Here is a 21,539-nt window from a genome sequence, read left to right as displayed (position 1 = left end):
GCCTGCAGAGCTGCAGGAAGACGAGTGCTGCCACAAAGTTGGACTTATTGTTGTGGTGACATTTGAGCAGAGGATCAAACTGCTGATGAATAATCCATCTTGAAAAACCAGCTCTCTCTGCCAAATGTCAAACGGCAGCGGGATCCTTTGTTTGAGGAGTAGACAGCGAAACTTTCACTTCACCAACATCAGAATGTTTTGTTCTACAATGCAGAGAACGTGCCAGTTTACACAACAGAGAAAAGTTTAATCTTAGAAGTTAAGGAATTGGAAAAGTTATATAACCTCCTCTCTGATGTTTTTGTGTAGTAGCATATTGCCCCAACTTTAACGAAAACAAATTTTACTAAAGCCTGAACACATGATCCTAATTTTGAGTGGAAAAGGAGAGTCCCACATTCATCCTCCGTCATGCTGTTTCACCTGCAGCTGCATGCAGGCTTCAAATATAAGACGGCATGAACTTCCTGCTCTCCTCTCCCTGTTTACCACAACAGCTCAGATGTTCTCTGCTTTACTTTGTTCATTATTGTCTTAATCTGAACTGAGTCTGCCTAATTAGCATGCAACCAAGCCTGGCAGGAGTTTGGGGCTTGTAACGTGTCTCAAGGGTAGTTGGAAAAAAAAGATGCTGAATTAAAAACTCTTTGGATTGAGTGGATAAAACAAATGCAGAGCCAACTTTTATGACACAAAGGGTTTGACGACCTTGCAGCTACCCCCCTATTCTTTGTTTTCTGTAAATGAAAGTACACCACATGAAAAGCTGGATGCTGTGTTTATCATTCACAAACATACACTGACTTGCCCACCCTTCTGAACTAAATTATCACGGAACAGGGTTTGTGTTATGAAGGACTTTAGTCTTCAATTGAGAAGGAGTGTAATTTAAAAGCTGCTGTCAAGAATACTTTCCTGTTTGAAAAAGTGTTAAAGTAGGAACTTGTCCAGATCGAAAAGCAATGGTTTCCAGACAGAGTAGTCAAGCAACTTAGTTCAAAATGACTAGAGGGAAACCCAGGTGAAATTTAGAGTTGCAGCCACTATGTAAAAAAACTATCAAATATTATTTCTTACTGTATAACATAAGATGTTGTCATAAACATGGTTGTGGAATCCAATGTCTGTTTACCCCATTTTAAAGTTACCTTTATCTGCAGATTAAACTATTGCCAAGAATGATCTTACAGCAACGCCAAAAGGATTTCTGCAAACTAACTAAAGATTTTGAAGTGCACCATTATTCATCCAGAAACTGAGTTTGTAAGGACATAAAAAAAGAACCGGTTCAGCAAACAGACACTGACCTTTTAGTTGAGTGAGAATAAATTACATCACCCTGTCCAGAAAACCTAAACAAGGTCTGAACAGTGAACCATTGTTCACTTTATTTGTTTTATTTTTGCCTTCAGTCAGAGTCAAGAAACTCAATTTCCAAGACTTTTTGTTTTGTTTTGCAGCTTGTTTCAAGCAAAGTATCAGTTTGAAAATGAACTCCTGTAAACCTGTGTATCAGCTGCAGCCTGGTCAGAAGAATCAGAAGCAGCTTTAATGGCTCAGATTGTGTGCACAAACATGGAATTTACCATGTAACAGAATAAATAATTAATTCTCTTTTCAAAGATTTAAGGCATTTATTCACTAGTAACACGACAATTTCAGAAAACCAATAAACACTTTATTTTTCCACAATAAATGGACAGACTGAACAACCTCAGGTGACTGAACAGAGCACAGAAAATTCCTTCCAGATTGAGGCTTTTGTGGTTGAAGGTCTTGTTCTTTGAAAAGTAGCTGAAAGAAGCTTGTGATGCTGCAGGATTTCTTTCAAGTACATTACCAGACAGACAATGGGATCAGTGATGTGAGGTTCAGCAGTAACAGAGACGCACAACACCTTAACAGAAGGAGTCTTTGAATTACAGGGCAGGTCCTGTTTACCAGCCTATGCTCATCCAGGCTTAATGGTGTACCTCTTTCCTTAATTCAAATGTGAGTACAGAGACCTTAAAATAGTAAAAAATTAGAAAAAATCTGTGTCTTAACAAATTTCCTAGGCCAAGAAATGTAGTGTCTTGAATAAGTATTTGGTTAAATACAACGGGCAGTTTTCAAATGACGATTGTGAAGAACAGAGTATTGGTCTAAACCCAGCTACTTGAAGCCTCCTTGCTGAGGAATTGTTGATTTGTGCATTTTAGTTTTGCTCAGGTCATTTTGGTCTGACTGTAAAATTTGTTTGATCTGAAACATTTAAGTGGTTTAAAAAAAGCTGAAAGAACAAACCGTTAAGGAGGCAAAAACATTTTCATGGCACCTTGTAACATCCCAAACAGAAACTCAGTCTAAAACAGCAAAGCATGGATGTGATCTTCAGAAACATCAGTCTCATTTATCTGTCATCCTTCTGGAGGCATCTTTTTCAGAGCGCCACAAAAAGGAATTTGCTAAGACTGCAGATGAAATATGGACGGGTTGGTTTCGGCAGATTCACCGATGGCAGCCCTGAGAGGACGAGATAATTACCACCCTGACAAGCTTTGATCACAGGTACAGTTATTCTCAGAATGTCTGTGATGATAGAACAATGAGATGATGGCCTTAAGATTCACATAAATTCTCCCCAGTTTTGTCTTTTTTTTTCTCTGTCGCACTCTGAATAGAAGCTCTGTCTAGCACGTGAAAAGACAAGGAGGACTAAATGAGGGTTGGTGATGTGTCACGGCTTTGCCGTCTGTACCAATCTTCTGATTTGGAGGAGTGAAGATCGGCATGTGTTGACGACTGCTGTAAAGTTCTGAGGTGGAAATGCTGCGGGTAAGTCATCCACTCGTAAATACTGTGGGTGGAATGATTCATAGCGGTTTCTTTTTGGTGAAGAGGAAGCAAATTATTCAATAAAACGACAGAGGGATCGGTGAGCCCCGCGAAGAAGTTGGTTTTAGAAGAGGTGGGTGTTGAGTCGCAGGGGGGCATGCTGCTGGGAAGGTGAAGGTGCAGATGTAACCTTGCTGCACAAAAGAAAGGTTTAGTTCACTGAAACGTCTTTGAAAATGCCTCCACACCGCAGTGCGGCTCAAAAGCAAACAGACCTCCTACACTACCTGCCTGAACCAAACCGAGAGGCAGCATTTCTTCACAGGGCCACCCACTTGTAGGAAGGAAGAGACATTTGTGTGAGTGTATGTGTTTGATGATAAAACAAATCAAATGAGTCAGTTTGTTCATCTGTCATCAAACAGTGAACACCAGGGATCAAGGTTGTTTAATTTGCACAACTTGTTGGTGTTTTTCAACCTTACTCAGTCGTTCTTGCAGGTTTTATTTGCTCCTGTATTCTGCTCATCAATCCTTCACTTATGGTGTTCTCATCAAGGCTAAGATATGTCAGGGATACCTGAGTCCTGCAGAGCAGCGCCCCCATGATGTCATTTCCTCCCACATCGCTGATGCCGTTCCTGTCGAGGTCCACCTGCTGCAGACTCGTGTTCTCTTTCAACATGTCTGCCAGCAGCCTGACTCCGGGGTCCCCCAGATTGTTCTCATCTAAGATGATCTGAGTCAGAGAGTTGTTGCCTTTCAGGCTGTCGAAAAGTTCCTTCCACGCAGACAGATCAGCGCTATCTGTTTGTGCCAGCCCCAGGTACTGCAGCTGTGAGTGGGATCTCATGTATGATGCTAAAACCTTGACCCCATCGCTGCTGAGGCCATTTCCACCGATATCCAGTTCCAGAAGCGTAAAAGCTCTAAAAGAGCTCCAGCCGGTGGGGAGCTGCAGCAGCGCATTTTGCTCTAATGGGAAAGGCAGCATCTGGTAGATGGCTGCGGCAGCTGCTGCAGTTTGATCCTGCAGCTCCGCTACACCACTCAAGAGGGTCAGCACTCCGTGGTCACGCAGTTTGTTCCCAAACAAGCTGCAAAAATAAAGAAGAAGCAATGTAGGAGTAGATGCAGAAAAATGTATAATCCATATACTGTATTTACCTATTTCCAAATTTTGTTATAAATATTAATACAATTGCAGTAAACTTCAAATATTTGAGTAGTTAATCATTTCCATTTTGTTTTACTTTAGCTTTTTTTTAAATCAAAAGTAGTTTTGATAATTATTTTAGGTTATATGTTGTAACATTTACTTTGAGCATGGATGTTTTGCTTTTAACTCAGTTTTAGACCCAATAGTTTTCATACAAAATGTTTTGTGACTGTTTAGTCTGTCCTCTCTGGCATGTAGATATGAAAAGAGTGAGGAACTCCAGGGACTAGTTGTGTCAACAAATTAGCTCATATCCAAGTTTAAATAGGACGTTTAGTCACGTTGTTGCCATCAGTGTCACAAAGATGCTGAAAGACCAAAGCAGTGTCAGATGACAACTTGAGGATAGCTCACTCTGGTCCTGCATCAAGATTTTTCCATTTCTTTCTTAAAGATGTAACATTCAGATTTTGTCTGTCTACTGTAGATAGTTGTGGGTATTAGGAACAGACATCCAAAGTCTAAAGCAGCCAAAGACCAAAGAAAAAGTGTAAAAATATGGAGCTCATAATAAAAAAAAAAAGATATCTGGGCTCTGGGAAGCAAAGTATGTATAACTAAAGAGTGGTTTAATGTAAATGACAATAATGACAGCACTTTTTGTTGAGACAGTATAAATTCACATATAGCTGTAGCAAGACTGTTTATTGCGGAAAAAGGACATAACTCAGAAAGTTATAGAGGTGAGTTTATAGAGCTGGAGAATCTCTTTGCTCATACAAAAAAGACAAAGTTTGCCAGTAGAAATCTTTGCCCTGTCTCTTTAATTTATATAATTGTCTTCTTTTGTCAGAGTAAGCTATTTTAAATAATCTCATGACTCCATGACACGTTGTGATTTTTAGATAATCTACTTCTTCGCCAGATTTTTATCTGATATAATACGATTGGGTGGAACCATGATCTTACTGTAAGCGTTGGACCTGCGGCTTTACTCTCAGGACGTCCAGCAGGATGTGAGCGCCGTAGGGGCCGATGAGGTTCAGGTTGAGATTGAGCAACGTGACTTCAGACGCACTGTTCTTCAGAACCCCCGCGAGACTGAACAAAAGGTCATCTGTCAGTTCGGTGTTCCTCAGAACCAGCTGCTCAACCTCATCAGATGTGCTCAACACCGACATCATGGCATCAAGCTGTGTTCACAGCACAAGAAAAAAGGTATTACATTATTAAGGCAAGATGTTGTGTTCTAAAGGAATTTAGCTTTTTGGTAAGATAACGGCACACTGCAAAAGCATAAAATCTTTTCAAGTATTTTTGGTTTAGTCCATCCATCCATTTTCTAACACCCTTGTCCCCAGTGGGGTCGGGAGGAGTGCTGGTGCTCCAGCGAACGCTTCGGGCGAGAGGCTGGGTACTCCCTGGACAGGTCGTCATTCTGTCGCAGGGCATTTTTGGTTTAGTTTTTAGTGGAAATATATTAAGACACATGAAATAAGACAGAACTACATACATTACAAGTAACTTTTCAGCAGAAAATATAAGTTTGTATATTATTATTTCAAGTGTACTAAGATATTTGCACAAGAAACTACAGGTAGACTGAAGATTTTGTTTTTGCAGTGTAGAAAACTTGTTTAGCTTCACAAGTTGAAAAATATCAGAAAGTCAAACAAGACAAAAGTCTACCAAGAAGTTTCCCAGAGAGCCTTTGACATATTTCATAGATAAAGCAAGAGTTGTGTATTCAGGGCACTAAAGGTTCCACATAATATACACTTTTTGCCTATTTACTTATTTATGTATTTTGTTTCCTGCAGGAAATTATGTAGAATGAAAGGGAAGAACACTGTAAAACATGTTTGAGTAAGAAATATCTCAAAGTTCACTGCAAAGTGGATTATCTTCTCCTTCGTATGGATATAAATTTGTGTAATGTGTGCAAACAAACAAAAAATAAGATATTAACTGTTTATGCAAAAGGAAGCAGCACAGCTTCAAAGCATCTTGGCGCTTGTGGAATAGAGATATGAGGAAGGCAGGTGTTGGAGGCTTAAATACAGAGATGAGAAGAGGGTCCAGGGGAGACATATGGTCTGGCTGTCGGCCATGTCTGCCTGGCCACTTTGCGAGAGCAAGAGGAATTCTTCAGGCACTGCTTAAGATTTTTCATCCTGATCTATGTGAAATCCTGATCTGCTCACCTCAGATAAAGTTCAAGGACCATTTGCTGCAACTGTTATATGTTGCAGCAAAAGCAGCATTTAGCTGCTGCATATGGACATAATCAATTAGAGTAGCCTGGATTTATAGAGAATTTCTGTGATTTTAAAAGTAATTCGACACTTTTGTGGAAATGGTAAGAATATTAGTTTTCAGTTTACTATTTTCTAGAATAAGGTGGAAAGGATTAAACTTAAAATGATGCTAAAATGTTCAAGCAGTTCATTCATATCTATCATTATATATGTTTCATTTTATACAAAATAATGTGCTGGGAATGATTAATTTTCTTTGTGGTTTATGATAAGACTGAATAAAGTATTATAAAACAAATTTGTACCGTAGCTACCTCTTTAAAAAAAATTCTAATGCAGTTTTATCAGTTGGTCCATTTGTCCCTTCTGAATTGATGTCTAATCAAAGTATAACAGCCAAATAGTTTATGTCTGTAAGTATGCTGTCAGCATGTTTCTCTACTTCCCATGGATTTGTTTGACCTAAAGCTGGAATTGACTCCTGAAGCGAGAAGGGGATTTAACTGATACTGATTGGTTCCTGTATGCCCACAAACCCCAGCAGCACCAAGGGAAACAAACTTCCAGAAAACTGCTAAACAGCTGAAACACTGAGTTTCTTCAAATCAATGCTAAAAACGTATCTGTTTAAAGTTGCTTTTGACCCATGATAACTGGAACATTGACCAACATATTTGATGTGTATTGATATTTTTAATGAGGGCTCTTGGCACAATGCAATGTTTGTTACTGGTTTTACAACTGGTGACTGAATGATATGTTTATGATGTTATGATTTTTTTTGACAAAACAATTAGGTAAGCAAATGAAGAAAATGTTTTTTATAGATGCTAGCGAAAAAATATTACAATCTCTAGTAAAGTTCTCCAGTGAAAGATGCGTCCACCATGTTCCGGCCACCGGTCCATAAGCATTCTGTCTTATAAGTATGATGTTTAAACCATCCCTGATTTACAAACTATTTTCTTATTAAAATCCTTTCACCAAGCAACTCATGCATCAACAAAGTTACGACGGTGCAAACTTTATGTTCAGCAATAAACAAACAGAACGGCACTAAACCAAAGTCATTTATTACGACCTATAAGAAACATGTTTACAAAGCTCCACATTGCAGAGGCCTGCAGTTACGCTCTGAAGACATTTGTTTATTTCTCTGAGATTTCCATCTCACAAAAACACATAACAATGTTTATAATAATTTTTCCAATTTCACTTATGTTATATTTGCTTTTCTTTATTATTATCTACCACTTTTCAAAAATACTCTCGCAAACTTCTGAAAAATCAAAGTTTTTAGTTTATTCCTGTTTTATTTTCCTTTTTCCCCATCTGAGCTCCACTCTTCAACCACTTCTTGTTGATAATGTGCCAGTTTAACATTGATGGATGCAAACAGAAACCTTGATGTAAAAAACATGAGGATACTAACTAAAGCATATTCCATGATAATGTAATCATTTTTAATTATTGAACCTTGGTGCTGTTGCGCATTACAGGAACCCATATGTGATGAGAAGGTGTGCGCATTCGTCTTGATGATTAAGTCAAAGGTGCAATTAGAATAAATGAGGAAGCCCGATCAATGGGATGACCTTTAGAGGTGAGTGGCTGGCCTAATTTATCTACAGAACAGCAATCGATCACATCATCACGACTCAACTAAACTAGATTACAAGAGGTTTTAAGAAGAGATGTTGATGCTCATCAGCAAGAGAAAACCATCTTCATAAAGACACAGCGAATCAACTCAGAAAATTCAAGACCGCTGTTTATCCTCATCAGAAAGCGTCAACAAAAATCACTGCAGATAAAAGTCAAAGCAGTAGTATTAAAGCAGATTTAATGAGTCTACAAGGAAAATCAAATAAAAAAATTTTTTATTACACGTACGGAAAAAAACCATTTTGTTATATGTCAAAGCAGATTTGGAAGAAGTGTTATTAAACAGACAAGCAAGAATCATTAATGTTTTGGAAAGAATGTACTTCATTTCAACATGACAACACAGCCTCAGATAAAGCAACAGTGTAAACAGTTGCTTTTTGTTTCTGATGTCATTTGCACATAAATATTTCCCTGATGGATGAAAACCAGATTTCCCTTCACCTGTAAAATATTTCTTGTAGGATTCTTCCCCTAACTGCTGGCTTTATATCCATCAAAAACAACATTTATTATTTAGCAACATTTTTTGTGATTTATTGTTCCTAACTGGGATTTAGCTTCTCCTGGATTCCCAAATGAATCAAAATTTGTTTTCTTATCGTCTATGGAAAGCAATTCAAGTCAATGCTCATCAGAATATTCTATTTTCATGGTCGTGTTTTATTGATGGTTCTAATGTTGCAAATGAGAAAAACCTGTGGTGGAACATTTTAATTTCGTTTATTGCACTTAAGGACTTCTGTGAAAATACTACCAAGGTTTTGTTCATATTCAGGCAAAAATATTGATAATTATTTAGAGTTCTCAAATTGTCAAGCACCACTATCACCATATTTACAGTAATAAAAACTCAAATTAAAGAAAAAATGGTTAAAAGCCTGGGTTTGAACGTAAACACCAGATTATTTTAATATAATTTTTAAAGAAGGCCAGAGATAAAAGTGTCACATATTTTATGAATATATTACACTTGATGTTGTTTTTGGGAGGTTTATTTCTTTATTCCTCACTCTTTTCTTTTCCTGGCGTTTCAGTCCGTCTCTGTAAACTTTAGCATTTTGATTGATTTTTGATATCAACTCTGACTTGATGTGTTGCAGCAATTATAATAAACAATACTAAAACACTAAATGTGTTTTAGTTTGGAGTTGTAATTGCATTTCCCAATCTAAAAAAACCAATGCACATGCTTGCATACAGTAATTCCAAAATGTAGTCATCTGGCACAGCCTGTGCTTGTAATTTTAAGGCAGCAGTGCTTCTGGCAGAAACACAGGTTCTCTCCACAGTGGATTTGTGTTGGACACACACCTGTACCTGCAGGTCTTGTTCTTGAACAGGCTCCTCTTTGGCAGCATCCTGGCCTGCAGTGTCCACCTCCTCCTCTGCTGGCTCTCCATCAGGCTGCGGTACTGTGTCACTTTCTGCACTCAGCTCCACATCGGAGTTTTGAGCTTTGGGGCATGATGACGACATCCTCTTCTGGAGCCGGCGCCTCTCTAGGACTTAAAGAGAGAATCAAACAACTAATGGGTGATAAAACCATGTGAAAGGAACACAAGACTTACATATGAGAGTCAAACTAATAATGTTCAGTTTGTGCATCCATTAAGCAATAGAGAAAGTGAAACAGTTTAGATTTATAGATGTGGGAATATGTGTGTCTGTGTAGGCAACATCTGTACAATCTCTCCCACACATCATCAATCTTCCTTCAAGCAGACGCTGCTCAGCGTGCTTCTTGCAAATTCAGTCATTTTTTCCCCCCCAAATTGTATTATGTAAATGAGTTACAGCCCTCCAGTGGGACTCATTTTAATTCTGCTGTTATGCATAGTCTGTACTCACTGTTTGCCTTGAACCAGTGTTTGTTTGGGCTCTGGTTCAACCCAACACTCATTTCCACACATTCTTTGTAGAAGTCCTTCAGTCTACCCCCATCGCTGGTTTTCCCATCTGATTTAAGGTCTCTCTGCTCCTTTCTGTTCTGCTTAGTCAGTCCCTCCTCATCCTGCAATGAATCTTTTAAAAAGAAATGCTCTTCTTCTTTTATTGCAAAACCATTAAAGAGAAATAACACATGCACAAATCTTGTTGGGTTGAGTTACACCTCCTGTCCAGGGGTGACACTGTAAAACTAGTCTTTGCATTTGTTACTTTAAGGCTGGACGACTGTGATTCTTTACTGTCAGGAAGTCCACCAAATGCATTTGCATTAAAAGCTTTTGGCTGATCCAAAACCCTCCTGGAAGAATTTTGACAATAATTTTTAAAAAAGATCATATTTCTCCTATTTTAGCTTGCTAGTAAATCCCTTAATAATCAAGATACATTAGAGATTTTCCATATTTTCCTAAGACCACTTTGCTCTCTGACTGCAGGAATTAAAACTTTACTTTTTGAACAAGTTTATAGTTCAGCAGCATCTGGAAAACCATTTTTCCAGCAAGAGATGATGAGCATTGTCTGTCCTGTGTCAAGCCACAAGTGATTCGTTCATATTGGATTGCTTCTCATCCAAAAGAATAAGCTTAATATTGGGCACATGAACAAAGAGTGGTGTCATTGCATCATATTAAATAAAAATGTAATATTCGTCTGAGGATTTTCCAGTGTGATGGAGCTCTGATCAGGTTGAAGTGGTTTACAGATGAACCACTTGAACCACATGAATTTTTGGACGTATGGTCAGAACATTTTCAACGCTAAACCCAATGAGAACATGTGGTCAATTCTTCAAAAGAACAAATTTGATCAACTTCACAAGTTTCAATATTTAAGAATACCATAAATTGTAGTAAAATCTCTTTGGGTCACTTCACCTCTTTTGAGTATCTTGGAATTGAGGTTAAAGGCCACAAACGAACTTTGACTGTAACTTTATACAAAACTCCAACTTTTGTGGAAAATTTCTTTACTGACTTGAATGAACTTCTATCTCTCATATGTATTGATTATGATTGTTTAATAATTGTTGGTGATTTCAACATTCATGTTGACAACTCCCAAGACTGAGGGGCAAAAAAGCTCGCTAATATTTTAGAGACTTTTGGTCTAACACAACATGTCAAACAAGCAACACACACTCAAGGACACACACTGGACCTGGTTATCAGTAAGGGTGTGAATATTTCCAATGTCTCTGTAACTGATGTCGCCCTGTCGGATCACTTCGCTGTTATCTTTGAAAGTTCTTTATCTTTTAACCCACTTGGACAAACAGCAACCATCACAAAACGTTCTCTCACTGAAAACACAGCAGAAACATTTAATCAAATCTACTCTTCTTCCTCACCCTTAAGCTGTAATGATGTAGATAAGTTGGTAAATGATTTTCAGTCTAAAGTCTCAGATATTATTGATTCCATTGCCCCAATTAAAATGAAGGTTGTGTCTGGTAAAAAGAAATCTCCATGGAGAAATGCACAAACAGTTAGATCTGCAAGACAACTCTGCCGTAGGGCGGAACGAAAATGGCGTAAAACTCAACTCCACGTTCATTGTGATATCTATAAAGAAAGACTACGTAACTATCATTTAACACTAAAACATGCAAGAGGTTTTCTTTGCAGATGTCATAAACAAAAACATTAACAACGCTCGGGCTTTATTTGCAACAGTTGACAGAATCACAAACCCTCCTGTGACGTTACCGCCTGAATTCCAATGTATTGCCGCCTGCAACCAGTTTTCCAGCTTCTTTTCAGAGAAAATTCAAAAAATCAGAGGATTAATCTGTACATCCACTATAAAGTCAGTACCAATGCTGTGCCCAAACAAAACAAATACAGGAAAAATGACCCAATTTCAACTACTTAATTATAAAACCCTACAGGAAATTATAAGTCAAATAAGCTCCAGTTCCTGCTGTCTGGATGTCTTACCCACACATTTCTTTAAGAAAGTCCTGCCTGTTATTGCTGCTGATCTGATCCAAATAGTAAACTCATCGCTCTCGTCAGGCGTTTTCCCCCAGGCTCTGAAAACAGCAGTAATCAAACCACTTATAAAAAAGAACAATCTGGACAAATCACTAATGCAGAATTACAGGCCGATCTCCAACCTCCCATTCATCAGCAAAGTTATTGAAAAAGCTGTGTGTAAACAATTAACTAGCTTCCTAACTATAACCAATCTCTTTGACTCCTTCCAGTCTGGTTTTCGTGCTCACCACAGCACAGAGACCGCCCTGGTAAAAGTGTTCAATGACATCCATATAAATACGGACTGTGGCAGAACCACAGTGCTGGTTCTGTTGGATCTCAGTGCAGCTTTTGACACTGTTGACCATGACATATTACTGAATCGACTGGAGAGTTGGGTCGGACTCTCCGGTCCAGTGCTTAACTGGTTTGAATCCTACATAAAGAACAGGGATTTCTTTGTTTCAATTGAAAACTTTTCATCAAAGAGGTCAAAGGTCACATGTGGGGTACCCCAAGGTTCAATCCTAGGACCCCTTTTATTCAATATTTATATGCTCCCACTAGCTCAGGTTATAACAGGAAATAATATTAGCTACCATAACTATGCAGATGACACACAGCTCTACATTACGATGTCACCAGGTGACTCAGACCCCATCCAATCACTGAACAGATGCTTAGAACAGATAAATGTGTGGATGTGCCAAAACTTTCTCCAGCTGAACAGAAACAAAACTGAAGTTATTATTTTTGGACCTAAAGAGGAACGATCTAGAGTCAATGCACAGCTTCAGTTATTACAACTGAAAACTAGCGATCAGGCCCGAAACCTGGGAGTAGTGATGGACTCTGACCTGAACCTCCAGAGCCACATAAAGTCAGTTACAAAGTCGGCCTTCTATCACCTGAAGAACATTTCCAGGATTAAAGGACTAATGTCTCAGCCAGATCTAGAGAAACTCGTCCATGCGTTCATCTTCAGTCGTATTGATTATTGCAACAGCGTCTTCACAGGTCTGTCCAACAAATTAATCAAACAGCTGCAGCTGATCCAGAATGCTGCTGCTCGCGTTCTCACTAAAACCAGGAAGATAGAGCACATAACACCAGTTCTAAAGTCCCTCCACTGGCTCCCTGTAGCTCAAAGAATAGACTTTAAAATACTGTTGTTAGTTTATAAATCACTGAACGGCTTAGCACCACAATACATTAAAGATCTGCTTTTATTGTATCAACCTTCCAGACCTCTCAGGTCTTCCGGTTCTGGTCTGCTCTGCATCCCCAGAACCAGAACCAAACGAGGAGAAGCAGCTTTCAGCATCTATGCACCACGAATTTGGAACAAACTTCCAGAAAACTGTAAAACAGCTGAAACACTGACTTCTTTTAAATCTCAACTGAAAACCCACCTGTTTAGAATTGTATTTGAAATGTAATCAATTACAAATTTATTGATGTAACTTGACTTAATGATTGATTCTATATTGCATTGTGATTCTGTGTTTGTTATGATGTAAAGCACTTTGAAATGCCTTGCTGCTGAAATGTGCTATACAAATAAAATGTGATTGATTGATTGATTGATTATATCAAATATATCAGACTGAATTGAACAATTTAAAAAGAAGTCCTTCGACCAAGTTGGGTCACAGGTCAAGTACAAAATCGCAAAGTGTAAGTCAGTCATGTCCAAAATCCATAACATTTGAATTTTAAGCCCTAAACATTTAATTTTTAATTTGGACAAACAAGTAAGCTAATTATGAATTTATAATGAATAAATAAAATGCATTTTTGCCAAGACGACCGGCTAGTAGCATTGAATTCTTAAAAAATCATAAAGTCAGCACTGTTACGTTCACATTTGGTTTTAGCAAATTTATTTTCATGCTTCTATTACTGATGTAAACTAAATGTTGAGGTCAAACATACAAACACTAGTTTCACTGCCAAAATGTTTGGCTCTGACACCTTTTTTCATTCTGTTTCACAATAATGAAACCAACAGGAATGATCCAGCGCTCACCAACGGTTTTACTTGTCTTGTTTGATGGCAGCTGTTCTGTCTGCGGCTTAGTGGCTTTCCCCCTTGTTTTTGAGTGGTTGGGTTTCTGTCCTCTCTGCTCCTCAGATTGTTCAGGCACTGTTGATCTCTCTGAGCCCTTGCCGTCTTGCTCATCTTCCCCTCTGCTTTTCCCACCTGTCTTTCCTTTGCTCTCTTTCTGATCGGTTTGACCCTTGCGCTTTTTCCTCCTGAATTTTTCTTTTATCCCAGAAACAACAGCCTCTTCACTGTCAGTGGATCCTCCGCTGGGTTCCTTAACGTGTTTTCTAGTTCTCCTCACTGATATCTTCTCAGGTTTGGCTGGGATAAAAAGAGGGGATGATGGACACGACTCGATGGTGCCTTTATGGGAGACAAAATGAAAGAAAATAAGTCTTTGTGGTAGATTTTTCAGTTAGACTAGTCCTCTGAAACCCAGGAGTGGGCACAATGTCAAACAATATTGATGAATAAGCTTTGGGAAGTAATGGAAAATGCAGACACTCATTTTCAGGCTTTGTACCATTGCCAGTGTTCTGCTCGAGAGGGAGAATTAAGTTTTCCTTTGTGCCGTTGTTCAGCTGTTGGCAGGAGCTGTATTTGTTGCGGAGACTAGTGCATCTGAAAAAGATGAAAAATGTGCTTTCATCATAAGTCATATTTCCTCCCCTGTGCCACCATCATCACCGCCATTACTTTTTTAAGCAGTCTTTCTCTTTTGTTCCCAAATGTCTAGTGTTATATTTGCCTACTTTGTTTTCTCTGGTACTAATTTTAAATTTCTGCCGACATGTGGCTGTACCTTCACTGTAGGATGAAACCTGACCTGTAGCAGGGTGTCCCACCAGCCAGCCAGCTCAGTCTGAAGTAGCTTTTCCTGCCCTGCTGAAAGCCGGGAGCGTAGCGGTACTCACAGCAGGAGCTGATCCGAGCCACCATGATGCCGTTGACATACAAGCTGGCGCTGAAGGGGAAACCTCTGTGCCTCTGAGACACAAACTGAAACTGCTCTGAAAAATAAAAGTGGACAAAAAGGTTGAAAATAATATTTCAACCTTTGGTTAAAACTGAAGGTCTCCCATTTCCATCAATACAGGAGCAGCTATATTCTTTACTCTTTAGATTCAAGATATTTATTGGGTTTATTTCAATATTTCAGTAAGCGTATAAGCTCTGTCACATCAGATTAAGTCAATCGAATGGCATCTAGGATTGCTAGAAATATTCAAACATTGCTGGATTGCAGCAAATTTGTAAAATCCATTTCACTCTCATCATTTCGGACTGGTCTCTGGTTGCTCAGCATCAATGTAATTCCTGCTGCTTTCCCTGACTTCCTTCTGTTTGCTCAGTATTAAAGGGCATCTCAGTATTGTATTGCAGTAAATAAGCTGCTTCTTGTACGTTTTCCTCCTCTCTCTTGATTGCTAAATACGATGCCAGGACTTCTGACAGCTTCGCATGCGTCCAGTTTGCATTTTCTCTGCAGTCTGAAAAACTCACAGTTTCTTTCAGTCCCCCAGCATTAACCTACTGTATTTATTGCAATTTTTATGTCTTCTTAACAAATGTGAACCTTACTACCCAGTAAGGAAACACATGCCGATTTCTATGTGCAAGAAACCTGGACACAGTGCTTTTTATTGAGTTGTTGTGAAAATTATAGATTACTCAACAGGTGCTGCAGCTTCAGATACTCTTAAAACCAGATTGCAGTGATGCACCTCCACAAACATTTAGTGAAAGCTCAAAACACTCAAAGTACTCTCTCAGTCCCTCCCGCTTAATGGAGAGTGGATTACGATCTTTATGCTCCCAGAACCCGTTTCTGAGGCCCTGCAGAGATCATCGTCCACACTCTGGTGGATTTTAATCTTGTGGTCCGGTCTTAGTCTGGTGTTAAGGGAACTTAAAGCCAAATCATGTGGACACAATCGAAGACACTAAGTCTACACCGGCATCTTTATGTCTTGTTTAGTAAAGTAGACTTTGATGGAAACACCTGAGTTTGGTAAAATGGGAAACAATTGAGTGAAAGTTACCAAAGTTAGTGGAAAAACCCAAAAGTAACAGCAAATTTAAAAAGGGTATCTAAATAGCTGTAAGTTCATAAGCTGTAAAAAGTTTCATAACAAATAACTGATGAGTAATTTGAAAGGCAGCATGTTAGAATGAAGGAAATAAAAAATAAAGCAGGATCGTACAAATGATACAGAGAAGTAATGATCTTCCTAAGCAAACCCATACTAGTCAAACCTTAGCAGTTAGAATAGAATAGAATAGAATTCAACTTTATTGTCATTGCACTGTCACAAGTACAAGCAACGAGATGTAGTTTGCATCTATCCAGAAGTGCTCTACGAGATATAAATATTTATTTACAAATGTACAAGACTATGTATGTGTGGACTATAAGGGGTTATTTAGGGAAAATCTGGACTTGTAACATATTACATTAGCTTTTGAATCTGTTTCATCTTAAATAATTAACAACAGCTTCAATTTATCTAAAATTATAAGAGATTTGTATATTACCTCCTGCACTAACAAGGCCCTTAAAGACACAGAGGTTTTCTCCTCCATTGACTTGCTGAAGCACCTTCAGTTCATCCTTGGTGGACTTTGAGAGTGACCGTCGCTGACTTGGTCCTAAGTAGGTCATAGTCACTGTCACATTGGACTTCTTTGCCTCCTTTTGGGCCTTTAGGTTACTCTGCTATAAAGAAAGACAAGTCATACATACTTGCATTTGTGCTATAAGTGAAGATGTTGTTCTCAAAGTTGATGTGTTAAAAGCAGAAAAAATTAGCTAAAGAAGTCTACGCTTTGACAGGTAAGAGCTGTATCAGCTCCAAAAGATCACCAATGCATCATTAGGCATTAGGTCATGATCACTGTTTGATTGTAGAGTCCACTGAAATACAGTTACCTCAGTCTGAGCTGTAGCAGTCTAAAATGTTGATACACAGCAGGATGGAGTCAGGCTTTTATGTTATCGGCATCAAAATCTGACCTAGCAATCAGATTATTACTACTAAACCGAAGAATCATCGGATCAGGCTACTTTTTTTTTAAAAACCTTCTCTGTCACCAAAGAAATAGCTATGTGTGTAAATCACAACAGATCAGCAGTTTCTGATAAACAAAGTTTAGCCCATCTGGAATTGAAAGATACATAAATCATCTAATTTACTGTATGATCAATGGAAGAGATACACCAAATAAAGTGACTGGTTAGTACATAACAGTATATATAAATCTTTTTCAGCATGAATCTGATAAACAGTCACTTCACCTGTTTTTCTGTGTGAACTCTTGTTCTCTGTGAAGTAACTGATGAGAAGGATCCTCTCCTTTTGTCATACAGATAAGGGCAGGACTGACTCAGAGCTCTGCTGAGTGAGTTCAGGCTTGGAGCTTTTTTTGAGATGGCTGGAAGATAAAGGTCACCTCTCGCCAACTTTCTGGTATCAGCTGTGGGATCATTCAGCTAAATCCAGCATACACAAACAAATAAAAAGAGCTTTTTAAAAAGTTTGCAAAGGTCTGATGACTATCACCTTGATTGTGCACAGAACCATTAAAGTTTCTGAATAAGAAATCTTTCAGCACTGTCGAACCTCTCTTCATGTCTCTATATCTGTTTCATGTTAACTGGATTCTTCAATTATGTTTTGGCTCAATATTTCAGAAAAAATGCATTTTATTTTAGCTAACCAGCCTTTAAAGCTGTTTGTTCATTTCTTTATAACCATATGGGCGTCCTGTACTCTGGCGCCTCTCAAAGGTAATGGGTGGTACTGCAGAAATTACAATAAAATGAAGAAGGGCATTGCTTTTATTTTTAAATACAACCTAAATCGATATTGCCCTTAAAAACACAAGAAGCATTTGAATGTAAGCAATGAAAAGGAAAATGAAAGTAAAACACAGTGGTATTTTGATCATAGGACAACATTTTTCTCTTTTTTCCAGACTATATTCATTGAATGATAAAACATTACATTATTAGTCAGGATCATTAAAGTGTTGCAAAAAAATAAAACACTGATGTAGCTCTAGACTTTTGCATAACGCATATGTTTAGCTATTGCTTGGAATGCATGTTGTTTCTCCTTTATAACTCAGTTTTAAACTTGAAAAGAAAATATAACGTTCAGTGTAAAAATGTCTACAACTTATAACTTACCGTACTTATAACTGCCAAGTGTTACTTACCTTGTAGATTTCCACAGTATCAGGGTTCTCGAGCAGGAGCAGTTTGCTCTTTGCCCTGATCAGACTTGCAATGGAGTGAATCATTTTAGCATCTCTTGGCTTTCCTGGGATCTGCACATACAAATTAAACAATCACACACACACACGTCCACACACAGTGGAGGATAAATTGAAACATCTTCCTAAATATGATGATGAAATGTACAGAGACATGCTAATGAAGACTCACAGGAGTGTCTCTATCTCTTCCAGGAACTTCCCTGTAATACGGATCCTGAAGAAGAGACTGGCTGTTCCTCCGAGTTCTTCTCATTGACTTGTTCTGATTTGTCTCCATCACAAACTGAGTCTCAGACAGATGGATATAAACATTTTTATTTTATGGAACACTAAAATCAATTTCTATTGAATAGAATAGTTCATTTGTCAATTTGTATTGACAAATAAATTCTGGAGCGTTTTGAAGGGTTCTCTGCAGATGTGAAATTTATATACGAGAAAGACACAAAGTAGTCAACAAATATATTTTAATATCATAGTGAAGTCTAAAAAAGCTATTTGTAAGTGATGAATTCATTTATTATTATTAAATTTCATTCATTAGAATTCATTATTATTACTTTTTGTCAGTTAGCACAAATGATCAACTGCAGCTATTTTGATGGTTTGCAGCATCGAAAATGTAAAAACTGAAGAAATTTGTGATATTAAATCCAAGTTTTGCTTTGTCAGATTTGGAATGAGATTTTGAAATAAAATATTTCACACTCAAAATTATTACAAAAATCTTAAATAGACTTAAAATGGTTGCATGTGCTGGGGAATCAATGGAAAAAAATAAGAAAAAATTTTAAAGAAATAAATTAACTTCCTAAAAACAAATAAGTTGTAAATTTTTGCAACAGAGAGCTACAAAAACATTTAAATGTAAAATTTTGATTATCACAAAAAAATTAAAATGTGCTTATTGGTTAGGTATTTATTTATCTGACAGAATAAAATTATGCTTACTCATTTATATTTGTCAAACGTTGTTTTTTTTGAGTTACCATGCTGATTTGTACAGTTGTTGCCTATAACAAAGTGATTATCTGGTATCTATTATGAACACTGAACCAACAGAGGACAGAATAGATTTTCCTGGTTGGGGTACGATGTGGAAAGTAATTCACTCAAGCAGAATGAGGTGAAGTCATGAGATTAGTCTTTGAGGGTGAAAATTGATTTAGTCTTCTTCTTCTCACCTGAGCTGAGGGGCCGCTGTGATCCTGCAGCTCAGCGAATTCATTCAAGCACAATAGTTGCTCTTTTCTACCCAATGTGTTAAAGAAAAACTCCACAGATAGCATATATTGAGATGACAGTGATCTTTGTTTTTTTTTCCACTTCTCACTAACAAGCCTCCATTGTTCCTTTTGCAGCCTGACATTGAGATGTGGAACATGAAACCTAATAATTGTATCTGGACTGAGGGTTTCTGGAAAAACAGACAGCAGGCAGCGCATATATATTTACAGTGCAAACATATACCATGCCAACACATGGTAAAGATACGTATGAAGTCCTAAAATGAATTAATTTGTAATTGCAGTCACATGATGTCACATTCAGAGTTGCAAGGAATATTCCTTGTGGTACAAATATCATGCAATAGAAGTTTGTTTTTCTTCTTATGGTCACTCTTTAACATGGGAAAGATAAGAAAACATCCCATTTAAGTCAGACAAATGTGTGTCTGTCAGGAAAGAGCAAGAAAAATAGACACTTTCCTTCATGTGGTCATATATAGAAGAAAAGCAATAATTCATAAGCTTATAACTGAAACTGTGACATACACGACTGCAAGATGATTACAGATTTTCTTTCTACTATGCACAATGAGGCGATTCATAAAGGAGGCCTAGAGAAATGCAGTGTCTTAGGGTTACCAAGTCTCCATAGCAACAATTTAAAATTTAAATTAGTTGTATTTACTGCTTTTGTAATGCTGGAAAACCTAAGCTATTACAGCTTTTAATGACCATCAAAGTCAGGCCACCTCCTAATACATGACTTTGACACAAGACTTACTAATGAAATTCCATGATGTTTACATTATTATTTTTGTGCCTCCAAGGTACAAAAACATTGGCCTGTTTTATTCAGAAGACAGATGCACTGGCCTCCCTATGGTAGTTTTATATACATATTAGGATCAAGTTAACCATCTTGTTTTTCAACTCTTCCTGACTTGTGACTGCATTACTTGCCTGAACTTTTAACACAGTTACACTCCAGCCAGAGCACCAAGGTCAACGAATCAGTCGCTCCACTAAATTTCTAAATCCTGGCTTGAATGCAGAGGTGATGGAGTCTTTTCTGTAGCACCACTGCTTATGTATGGAACAGGCTGCATTTTAAAAGAGGAGTCACTCTGGCTACTGATCATTTTAAACCAATGACATTCTTTGATCTGAGAAATGCAAAAATTCTTTACTTAGAAGTAGAAAACAGCTTTAAGAACCATGTCTATAAAGAAAGAAAAAATACCAACTTTAAGGTTTAAAAAGTGAAATCTCTTCTTTGATTCAATGCTTTTCTGTTAAACCCACACAGCATGGAGCCTTACCTGCCGCCTGGTCTGAGTGTGGAGCTGAAAGAGTCTTTTTGCACCAGGTGATCTGATACCTGCACAGCTGCTGATCTCCTGTTCTCTGCTCTCCTCACGCAGCCAACCGGTGACACCTGAGCAGTGCACACCTTTGGCACTGAGACGCTGCCGTCCTGACACTGGTTGCTCATGCATCTTTAATTTCGCCTGACCTTCGTTCATTACTCTTCAGTTGCATTTCTTAAAATGTTTGAAACAAAAAAGAACTACTTTTACTTACAGAAGTATAACATTTAACATTCTGGTTCTCATTCTGTCTGATCCAATAAATATCACATTATGAGTGTTTTGTTTTAGCGTTTTGCTTTTAAAAGTTTATTTGTAAAGCATAAAAGTTTTATGTCAAATTTTAATTGATGGTGGTTTCATATGGATTAGGTATTTATTGAATAGAACAATAAAGCCTGGTATAAACAGGCAAAATTGTTGCTAATGTGTATTCGTTCAGTTTAGTTGAGTAACACATTTAGAAGGTAAATTAGTTGTGGTATTGACTCCAAGTTTCTTTGACGAGATCCTGAAGCGACTGGATCTGATGTTGATTCCCAAACAAATGACTGCAGTAGAAATTGTTCTCCCACTACAGATGTGTAGTAGATCAGCAACATCCTGCTGCAAGCAAAATGACAAAACTTTCCTCAATTAATCCAGTCTCCTCATTCCCTTCATGCAAATTGACAGTCCAGTGGTTGACATATTTATGTTTCTCTGCAAATCTACACTCATCTTTGCTTTGTTCGCGTTCAAAATTAGATGATTGTTCTTACACCAAGCTATAAGCTGTTTTAACGCAGCTTCT

General features: G+C 37.9%; 1 protein-coding gene across 1 annotated transcript; it reads right to left on the bottom strand.

Annotated features, from left to right (window-relative positions):
* Window positions 1-1,635: 1,635 nt before the first annotated feature.
* Window positions 1,636-16,870, bottom strand: LOC116729252 (glutamate-rich protein 3). Its single transcript, XM_032577655.1, has 8 exons — window positions 16,408-16,870; window positions 14,699-14,882; window positions 14,396-14,493; window positions 13,855-14,235; window positions 9,751-9,924; window positions 9,214-9,407; window positions 4,946-5,169; window positions 1,636-3,914 (listed from the first exon to the last, which is right to left on the bottom strand). The coding sequence occupies exons 1-8, from the start codon at window positions 16,532-16,534 to the stop codon at window positions 3,299-3,301; spliced, it is 1,998 nt and encodes a 665-aa protein (XP_032433546.1). The 5' UTR covers window positions 16,535-16,870; the 3' UTR covers window positions 1,636-3,298.
* Window positions 16,871-21,539: the final 4,669 nt, after the last annotated feature.

The sequence above is a fragment of the Xiphophorus hellerii genome, chromosome 12, assembly GCF_003331165.1.
Source record: "Xiphophorus hellerii strain 12219 chromosome 12, Xiphophorus_hellerii-4.1, whole genome shotgun sequence".
Classification (NCBI taxonomy): Eukaryota; Metazoa; Chordata; class Actinopteri; order Cyprinodontiformes; family Poeciliidae; genus Xiphophorus; species Xiphophorus hellerii.
This window is presented reverse-complemented; position numbering and strand designations above follow the sequence as displayed.